This window comes from Strix aluco, chromosome 4 (genome assembly GCF_031877795.1).
Source record: "Strix aluco isolate bStrAlu1 chromosome 4, bStrAlu1.hap1, whole genome shotgun sequence".
NCBI classification, from domain to species: Eukaryota; Metazoa; Chordata; class Aves; order Strigiformes; family Strigidae; genus Strix; species Strix aluco.
Genome location: NC_133934.1, coordinates 44,754,294 through 44,764,678, shown reverse-complemented (window position 1 = coordinate 44,764,678; position 10,385 = coordinate 44,754,294). Strand labels below are relative to the sequence as shown.

Sequence of the window (10,385 nt, the reverse complement as noted above, 5' to 3'; positions counted from 1 at the left end):
TCTTGACATCAGTGATTTTTTTTTTTTGGGGGGGGGGGGGGAAGCTGCTGTTCTAAAGATCTGAATGCAAGCAAATTGAGAAGAATTATTAAGGTCTAGGAACTGGTCATGTAAATATCACTGGTTTGCCACAGGTCTGTTCCTGAAAGCTTTGGTTTTCAATTAGTTAAGGTAGTGGCCGCCTTTAAGTCCCAGTAAAACTTTAGAGCTGTGAAATTAGTGTGACAGTTGAGAGTTACGTAATATTTTTTTTGGCAAATGCTGAAATTAAATGATTACATTTTACTGTTAGTATTGTACGATGCATTGTGGGTTGAGGGTAGTGGGTTTCACTAGATCTTTTATTTGTACATTTGTAGTTGTATGATACCGAGTGAAATGGGGTCCATTGCTACTGTGACCTACCCTTGTATTTCAGTCGTTTTATTTACTTAAGCAAGGAAGCCGCAGTGTGGCTACCTGGACACCAGCGCTCTCCCTCCCTCCTCTGCAGCCGCAGGCAGCGCTCTGACGGCGGCTGAGGCTGGGCACGAACGCGAGGGCCGCGCCTCCCTAAAACCAAAAGAGAAGACAAGGATTCGGGGAGCAGCGCCGCCGTGCCGTGCTGCTCCGGTGACAGACCCTCGCCGCCGCTTTAAACGAAGCGTCAGCAGCAGCGCGGAGGGAGGCCACGGGCAGCGGCGGCTCTTCTCGGGAACGACCCTTTCCCTTGTTACGGGCCGCCGCCCCCTGGGCCGCGCTCTGACTCCCCTCCTCCTGCGACTGTACTTCTTGGCAGCTTCTGCCGCCGGTCGCGCCCGGGCCGGCCGTGTGGAGACAGGCGGCGGCTACCGGGGCTGCCGGGGAGTGGCGCCGCGCAACGGCCCCAGCGCGAGGGACGGGCGGGGCCCGCGCCCGCCCCGCCCGGCGGAGGTGTCGGTCTCCTCCTCATCACGTCTTTGACGTCACCCGGTCTCCCTCCCGCCTCATTGGCCTCGCGCCGAGGTCTCACTATCCTCACTCCACCCCTTCAGCCAATCGGCGCGCGGGAGCCGCAGCTCCGTCCCGGCCTCCTCACGCCTGACTGTCCGCCGCTGCCGCCCGCCAGCCAATGGGCGCCGCGCCGGGGCTTTGCTGCGCGGCCAATGGGAGGGCGCCCTTGAAGAGCCGGCGGCCCCGGCGGTTGTTAGTCTGGCCACGGGCGCTGCTGCCGCTGCTGCCTCCGCCGTGGCGTGAGGGGCCGCCGCTGTCACCCAGGTGAGGGGGCGCGTGGGCTCCGCCGCCGGGGGAGGCCGAGGCCGAGGGCGGGCGGGCGCAGCCTGACGCGGGGGTGCCCGTGCCGTTGTCTGGGTGCGAGTGCCCGCCCGGCGGGCCGTGGGGCTCTTCCTGGTGCGACGCCCGTGCCGTGGCTGCGGGTGGAGTCCCGGCTGTGCGCGGGTGTCGCCGGCCGGCCGGGCGTCTGCCCTGGGCATTGCCCGCGGCGTGTGCCGGGTCTGTCCGCCTCCGCGCAGGGCCCTCGCACGGGCTGGGCGGGACGGACGAGTCCGATCCAGGCGCAACCTGGCCGCTGGCTCCTCGGCTAGCCGGCGGCTTTCTTGGGAGGGTGAGTAGCCTTGCGTGCCCATCGGTTCAGGAGCTGGGGTTGTAAGCTTCCCCGGCATCTGCTGTGATGTACTTAACGTTAATAAAGTGGCATCTGCTGTGATGTATTTACTGTTAATAAGAAATGGTAGTATCTTGGTGCTGTTCATAAGAAAGACAAATGGTAACTAATGTTGTTGGACACCGAGCTTGGTGCGTTATTTATGTTGGACCTAGTCTGAGTGTATCAGCTGGGGACTAACCAGCGTTCTCTGGCCTGTATATTGTATACGCATTTTAGAGTGGAACATGGACCTGTTAGAGGGGGTCCAGAGGAGAGCCAGGAGGACGATCAGAGGCTACATCCCCTGTGGAGAGAGGCTGAGAGAGTTGGGGTTGTTCAGCCTGGAGAAGAGAAGACTCTGGGGAGACTTTACTGCGGCCTTTCAGTATATAAAGGGGGCTTATAAGACAGATAGAGAAAGACTTTGCTGAGGTCTGTAGTGACAAGATAAGGGGTGATGGTTTTAAACTAAAAAAAGGTAGGTTTAGATTGCACATAAGGATGACACTTTTTACCATGAGAGTGATGAGACACTGGGACAGGTTGCCCAGAGAAGCTGTGGATGCCTCATCACTGGAGGTGCTCAAGGTCAGGTTGGATGGGGCTTTGGGCAACCTGATCTAGAGAAAAATGTCCCTGTCTATCCCAAGGGGTTTGGACTAGATGACCTTTTTAAAGGTTCCTTCCAACCCAAACCAACAAGCAGCCTATTCTGTGGAAATGGCAGAAGTTCAGGGCACCAGCAGGAATGCTGCCTCTATGCTTTTGGAAGCTGTAATGAAAGCTCCATTACTTATGGGAAAGTGGATTGCCCCAAGCTAGCTACAGTCTAAAGGCAGTCTGCTGTGTTGATGTAGTTTGCGTGGATTCTGGCTCATAGCTATGAGAAGAATGAGGCTGGATAATCAAGAGATCACAGTTAATTTAATTTCTAAATCTGGTTTGAACCTTTCTGTGCTCTTTTAGTACAGGATATAATTATTCTAAAAAAAAATTGAAATAAAATGGGTAATAATGAATATTTCTTTATCCTTTTGCTTTCTTAATCTCAAAACTTGAGACCTGATTACCTCTCAAACCAATCTTAAGTTTTGTTCTTTTACACTATTCTGTAGAAAGAAAATCTGTCTTTCCCTTCCCTGTTTGTACTTTAAAGCTAGGCAACAACTAAGATAGGTAATGGTTTTTTTTTTCTGAAGATTAACTGTTGTTTATTCAATTTTTCTTAAAATTTGCAGGTTACTTATAGACAACTGTAGAAGAATTGTAATTGTGATGTTTTATGTTTGAATGATGGCAATGAACGACAGCGTTAATATCTTGAACTCTGCTTATCTGGCGGTGGAATATATAGACTCTTTCTTGCCTGACAATCCCCTGCAGCAGCCATTTAAAAATGCCTGGAATTACATGCTGGATAACTACACAAAGTTCCAGATTGCAACTTGGGGATCACTTATAGTTCATGAAGCTGCATACTTTTTGCTCTGTGTACCTGGATTCGTCTTTCAGTTTATACCATATATGCAAAAGTATAAAATTCAGCAGGTAAGACAAAGGTGTGAACTACACACTTCCTGATTTGTTTTTGAACATGTGAAGTAGAACATATAACTGCAGTATCCTAGTTTCCAATTTATATGACTCTATTTCCTCTATGACTTGGACATCCTGGAAGTAACAGAGCTAAATTACAATGTGTATGAGGAGAGAAGTGGATTTTTCTGAGGGAGGGTATCCTTTTCACCATGGTGGTATAGAGAGAAAAGGGTATATCAGTCTTTGCTAACAGGGTTACATACATGGTTTATGCATCAGCAGGGGATGGTGTGTATCATAGCATCCGGTGGTAGAGGTGTGTCTTAGTATTATGAAAGAATTACGTGGTGTGCTTATTTAATAGCAGGTGTCTCTCTCAAAATACCTCGATGCACACCCTCTTGAAAGGGTTTTGAAGTATCTTAACAATGGAGAAAGCCTGGGATGGACTGCACGCTTGTAATTGGTGTTAAAAGCACATCCAATGCCTAAAGATGATTGTTTTCCCCCAGTTTTTTGTAATATGAATTGGAAATTAATAATACCAGCTTCTGAAATTACTGCAGTAATTGGTAAAACGTCTCCCTGCGAAAACTGAATGTTTTCAAGACAACTTATTTCTTCATAAGCTTATATCTTCAGCTTCTCTTTGTATTACTTTAGCTATGGAAATACATTCTGTGGTGTGAAGAAGAAAAGCAAACTTGGATTTGAGTTAAACTGTTAAATATTAAATGTTCCTGCTAATTACAAACAATGAAATAACAAGAATAGTTTGGGGCGACTGACAAAGACAACTTCCATTGAGAGGCTTACTTTAAATTTTATAGAAAGCTAGCTTAGAAAAAGAGGTTTTGATGAAACTGAATCCAATCCCATGTAATTTGTATTGCCTGTGTTAGTTTGTGTTATTGGAGGACCTGCTGTGTGTCTTCCAAAGCGAAATGAAACTGCCTCCAAAGTAATTTTTGCAGCACTTCAGTTATGGGCAATAGAAATATGTAACACAACCAATTCTTTTTGCTTCTTCTTAGGATAAACCAGAAACATGGGAAAAACAGTGGAAGTGTTTCAAAACGCTCCTCTTCAATCACTTTTTCATTCAGCTTCCTCTGATTTGTGGCACCTATTACTTCACGGAGTATTTTAACATCCCATATGAGTGGGAAGAGATGCCTAGATGGTAGGTAGATTTTTCTCATATGTTGATGCTGAGTTACATACAGTTGGAGGTGTGGAATATTTAACAATAAGCTTTTGGTGATGTAAACTGTTTGTTAATTTCCTTCTGTTGATACTTAAATGCTATTAAGAGCTAATTAGAACTTTCTAGATTTTTTTTGTTTTTTTAAATGGCTCCAAATTGTTCTGATACTCAGAAGAAGAGAGATTAGGATGGAGTTTATAGAAGCAAAACAAGATTCGTGGTGGTGTGACTTAAAAATATTGGACTTTCTGGGGTTTTTTATCCAAAATTTTTTGACTCTTCCTAAGTGTTCCTTCTCTCCACCTTGTTTTAGATCATAGCAGCAGTGTGTTCCTTAAAGGAGAGAATGTACCACCTGCTTCACATTCTCCTTTTTTTGCAGTAAACTGATATACTTTTAAACAAAGCTAAATTAGTTGTAAATGCCGCTTCCTCACCCAACCCCCGCCCCTAGAGTGGTTCTTTACAACAGAAAGTTGTCTTTCTTGGAAAGCTATTTTGTGTCTGGTTTAGATAGCTGCTGTAGCTCTATATTTTTATATCTAGGTCTTACACAGTCTGTGAGTGTTCTCTGTAGACTGTGTGTGTAACATTGAAATGACACCTTGTTATACCGCATGCTAACTCACTTCAGCATATCAACAGATGAGCTGATAAGCACAGTAGCCCTTGTAACTGGTTAATATTTTTAGTATGTTAAAGAGGTAGTGTCAACGTGCTGTTATTTAGTCAGTAATAGGCGTAAACATTTCCCACCCTTACTAACATATAAACTATTTTCTCTTTTGGGATTGTACATCTGCTAATATTTTTTATAACTAATAGCTCTTCTCCTTTTTAAAGGTACGTTCTGGTTGCCCAGTGTTTTGGATGTGCAGTGATTGAGGATGCCTGGCACTATTTCCTGCATAGATTGCTGCATCACAAGAGAATATACAAGTATATCCATAAGGTTCACCATGAGTTTGTTGTATGTATTCCTTGATCTTTTTTTTTAATTGTTTTTAGTATATGCGGTTTCATACAATTTATTTAAATGTCTTATTTGAAAGAATTAAGAATTTTGCATCCCTCTGACAGTAGGATAGATGTCTTGAGCTCTTTGTCAAGAACAGTCTTCCATTTTGTTTCTGAAAACACCTCCTTTATTTCATTTAATGGCAATGAAAGATCACACTCTTGCTAAAGTTTGATTGTATCTGTTGACCTAGGTGAAGCAGGCTTTTAAAAGCGTATTTATAGGTCTCATTGTTAGGGGAGGGGAAACAGCAGGTTTCTGGGTTTGATGGTTTGCCAGTTCTTTTACCACCTAGGGTGTTATCCGGAGCATACTGATCCCCAGAACACAATCCAGACAGGCAGCTCCAGCAAGGCCTGGATGTGTGCATCATACATGCAGCGTACTTGATTCAGGGAGGGATTATAGCTCTGGATATGGGCCTCTGGAAGCAGTACAGCCAGTTGTGTGGTACTGCATCAAGAGCACAGTGCAGTACAGAGATATTTTGGGTGGTTCTGCATTTAACGGTGTTGGAGCCAACACTGAGCACAAGGTAATGAGCCACACTTGACTGAAGGTGGCACTGTTCTGAGCCAGGTAGGGTCCAGCAGTGCTTACACCTTACAGTTTGTATAGTTGTGTTTAGATGGCACTGTCTCTGGATCACGGAAGTCAGTGCTGCTGTATTTGTGTACTGCTGTGTATAACCTATACTGTGCATAAGGTAAACTGCAAGCTGCTGGGTCAGGGGTGGTTTATACAGGCTGCCAGTGATAGAGAAGTTTGGTATTGATTGATGCATGCATAGATACGTACATCTGCAGCAGCAGCTGCTGTTTTCCTCTTGCTCTTGGCAGCCCCTCAGGTCTCTAGCAGGAGCAGCTTCCGGCCGTTATTCTTGAGAGTGGTCAGCAGTTCACACAGAATTGACCTTGTAGGCTAATGGCTGTTTCACTAAAAACTTTGCCTGATCGCTCTCTATAACTACCTGAAAGGACATTTTAGAGAGGTTGTTGCTGGTCTCTTCTCACAGGTAATTAGTGACAGAACAAGAGGGAATGGCTTTAAACTGCAACAGGGGAGGTTCAGACTGGACATTACGAAAAAAATTTTCACAGAGAGAGTGGTCAGACAGTGGAATAGGCTGCCCAGGGAGGTGGTGGAGTCACCATCCCTGGATGTGTTTAAAGATCGTTTAGACGAGATGTTGGGGGATATGGTGTAGGGAAGAACTTTGTAGAGTAGGGCTGATGGTTGGACTCGATGATCCCAAGGGTCTTTTCCAACCTGAATGATTCTGTGATAGTAAAAGGTGAAGATTTTAAAATTGCCCTTAAGCCAAAGTGGATTTTATTTTTTTCTGATAATCAAATTTACAACCTTCAGCATTAGGTGAAATTTTTTTAAACTGTTCCTTGTGTGGTGTTCTGTTTTTGAAAACTGTCTATGGAATGTCTTTTTTGGTAAACCAAAGGTAGCAAAGGTGTGCGTGTGTGTATATATAAAGGAAAGAAAATGTTTTATTTCAATCTCAAAATAACATTTGAACAGTACAAATTTACTTTAAAAGAAATTGTCAAAGATGAGGCTTTTTTGTTTTTAAAATAAATTTCTAAGTGAATCCTGATTCTGAGAATATTTTGGCTTCCTTCTTTCTTCTGCTTCCAAGACTGGATGTATAACAAAGCTGATAGGAGCTTGCCAAACACTTTAATATTCCTGAAATAACACTTTGGCCTGGGGTAATGGTAAGCCTAAATAAAAGTTTTCAACTTTTCAACTAGTAGTGAAGTGTTTGGAGTCACTAATGGAATGATAATACTTATGACCCTGGAACACTGTTTTCCCAGTGAGGATCTGAACACCTGTGTTAAGGCCCTTGCTCAATCATACCATTTCCTTTGCCCCCAACATCATTCCATTTGTCCTATTGTAGTTTTGTGGGGTAATGGGAAGATGAGAGTACCACAAAACGCTGATTCTGATTTTGGGGTATGTAAAATTGAAAATGGTGACTGTGTTTCTGTCTGCTATCTCTTTCTAGTCTCCATTTGGAATGCAAGCAGAATATGCACATCCTCTGGAAACACTTATCCTTGGAACTGGCTTTTTTATTGGAATTGTTGTTTTCTGTAACCATGTGATTCTTCTGTGGGCCTGGGTGATATGTCGCTTAATGGAAACCATTGACGTACACAGGTGAAATCCTCATTGCTTTTTAATAATTGCTTTTTCTCTTCTCCCTGTCTCCAACTTACCTGCCTCTTTCAGATTTACTGTTTATTTTGCACTGAAATGCATTTATGCATCTTACAAAGAATAATACAACCTGAACAGTTACCACTGTTTTCTATTTTGAGGTAGTGTTAATAGCAAATCTTGCTGATTAAAAGAGTGCAGACTGTCAGCTAGAGCATCTCAAGGAGGGTTTCGGAAGCTAGGTGCCTCATCAGGATGTCTGGCTCTTGATATTTGGTGTACAAGTGATCTTATGCATATTAGAATACCAAAAATTAATTACAAAAAGCAACATTCCAGCAAGAGTTCTTTCCATTTAATAATACTTTGTCAGAAAGTTTTCCCGGACAAGAGAAATTTTAGTCTATACAACCACTGAGTGTCTTTAAAATAAATATATAAATTACTTTTATTTATTTGCTTATTAATTTATTTGTTGTAGATACAAAGGACAAGACTTCTTGTCTCTGTAGTAAAACTGACTTCTTTCTAATTTGACTCCAAAATGCTAGTGCAAATCCCAATAGGCTTAGTTGGGCTCATCTGCAAATGAGTGAGTTTTTCTTTCCTGTGGAAGGGAACAGTAAGAGTTCATTTTTAAATGCTAGTATTACACTTGACCTACACTATCTGTAAATATATTATGAAGCATATACTGCCTTATTAAGCTGAGTGTCAAGTGTTTTAGTGGAACATAAGCTACTAATGAAGTCATCATACAAATCATTGCTGGTTTAGTAATATATTGCTTATAGACTGAGAAGTATATGTTGTGACATACCATGAAGTGATTGATGCAAAATATGAATCTCCTTTGATAATTATCAGTTTGTTGTTTGCATGAGGTGTTTATAAGAAATTACCTTGTGCTTTCCCCACTAGGTGGTGGTAAGATGCTTTCCTGTACTACTAAGCAAAAGAGTTGAAACCCCTCTAAAGCAAACTGTTCTGGTTTTAATATTACTTTAATTGTATATTTTGAATTTTAAACATATTGAGCACTTGCAGTAAGCTGAAAGTAAGAGTAAAAATACTAAAATTGTAGTTGATTTGAGATGCTGCTTGATGAGCAGCTGAGCTAATGTTCATAGATTGTTGCTAAAAGATGCTGTTACTTCTTCCTCCTTCCTGCTGGGCCATCTTGTCTAGACCACGCTTTTGCCAAGAAAGGTTGGACCAGATGGTCCTTGAGATCCCTTCCAACCTGGTATTCTATGATTCTGTGATTCCTAACATCACTCTTGAGTCAGTTAAAGCTGCTAAGCTAGCAGGAAGTTAGCCACTGTGATTTTTTTAGGTGACTTGCTTAAATTTTTTTGTATGGCCAGTCAGCTGAGGTGAAAAGGTCGGAAAGTGCCAAAGCCATTGTGGGATAGTTTACAGGGGCATTTGGCTAGGATAGGAGGAATCTTGTTTTCCTATTAAGCCAGTATTACAAGTGATTACCTCAGAGCCTTACCATACCAAAAAATCATTTTATAAAAATAATGTTAGTCTCTATATTTTGTGGTTTATGTCTGGGAAAAATCCTTACTATAGTTGATTTTTTTTCTCCCTTGTAGTGGCTATGATGTTCCGCTGAACCCTCTTCATTTGGTGCCTTTCTATGCTGGGGCCCGCTTTCATGATTTCCATCACATGAACTTTATCGGCAATTATGCTTCAACCTTCACGTGGTGGGACAGAATCTTTGGTACAGACTCTCAATTCATTGCCTATAAAGAAAAAGAGAAGAAGCAACAACTCATAATGAAGAAGAAGTCTAACTAAATTTCCAGTGTAAAAATTCTGATGCTAATACTGGTAGTCAACTTTTGCTTTTCTGTAAAGCAAAATAGTGATTGGGTGTTAAGCATAAATCTTGTTCCTTGGCTACTAAGTGGTAGGGAAAAAAGGCTAATTACACTGCAGTATCTTCCTAATGGGAATGCTTTCTATTTTATACTTAAGTACCGCATATATTTTAACTACAGATTTAAAGATGATGCAAAAAAACCTGAGATGACTTGTGTCTATCCTTTTTTTTTCTTTTTTTTCCAAAAAAAAAAAAAATCAATTTTGTCTTTAATGTTGCCCACTTTGGATTCAGACAGAATTGTACATGTACACTGAAATTGGACTTAGTTTTTTTAAATATATATTCTTAAATTTGTACTATCAAATAGCAGAAGATATTAACTAGTATCAGCACTGTACTATTTAAATATTGGGTAAAAGTCGCTTAAAACCAAAACATCTGTTAATAAGAAGCTTGGACAGGCCTTTTGCACACTGGATAACGCAAACTGTTAATAACAGAATACCTGGCTAAACATGAGTTAGCAGAGACATTCCTGATCTAGATTTATTATGTCATTTTAGATTACAGGTAAAAAGAATAGAAGTTTTTATTTGAAGAAACTGTTTTTTGCTGCTCTTTTGATGTTGGTCTGTCAGTGTACTTAGCATTTACATTACATTCTTCTCTATGTGTTGTAATTTGCTGAACTGACTTGTTGCTATATTTGCACTTGTGACTGATGAAATAAATGTGGTTTGGTTTGATGCGTGTATTATACCTTTCATATGTTTTTTTATACAAAACTGTCTTACTCTATTCATCTCTTTAATGAAGAAGCATTAGTTCTGTTAGTGTGGTCTACAATAGTTCCATCTGTTAAACTACTTAGAGACAGCAGTAAGAAATGGAAATGGAGAACATCTTATAACTTCCGCTGGTTTGTGTTTTGAAGGACTTGGATGCATAGCTACTCAGGGTAGGGACAACTTTTGGGCCA

General features: G+C 41.8%; 1 protein-coding gene across 2 annotated transcripts; it reads left to right on the top strand.

Annotated features, from left to right (window-relative positions):
• Window positions 1-1,095: 1,095 nt before the first annotated feature.
• MSMO1 (methylsterol monooxygenase 1) lies at window positions 1,096-10,152 on the top strand. Of its 2 annotated transcripts, none has more exons than XM_074822879.1 (6): window positions 1,096-1,236; window positions 2,863-3,172; window positions 4,198-4,346; window positions 5,214-5,340; window positions 7,415-7,569; window positions 9,171-10,152. In XM_074822879.1, exons 2-6 carry the CDS (start codon window positions 2,915-2,917, stop codon window positions 9,376-9,378), a joined length of 897 nt encoding a protein of 298 aa, XP_074678980.1. In that variant the 5' UTR covers window positions 1,096-1,236; window positions 2,863-2,914; the 3' UTR covers window positions 9,379-10,152. The 2 variants fall into 2 exon arrangements, with proteins under 2 accessions (XP_074678980.1, XP_074678981.1); XM_074822880.1 differs by lacking the exon at window positions 1,096-1,236 and adding an exon at window positions 1,415-1,582.
• Window positions 10,153-10,385: the final 233 nt, after the last annotated feature.

What these genes read in the sequence shown, in the direction of transcription:
- MSMO1 (XM_074822879.1), top strand. Translation starts at nt 2,915, where the DNA reads ATGATGGCAATGAACGACAGCGTTAATATCTTGAACTCTGCTTATCTG. An exon ending in AAAAGTATAAAATTCAGCAG is followed by an intron (nt 3,173 to 4,197) that starts GTAAGACAAAGG and finishes GCTTCTTCTTAG; the next exon opens with GATAAACCAGAAACATGGGA. An exon ending in GAAACCATTGACGTACACAG is followed by an intron (nt 7,570 to 9,170) that starts GTGAAATCCTCA and finishes TCTCCCTTGTAG; the next exon opens with TGGCTATGATGTTCCGCTGA.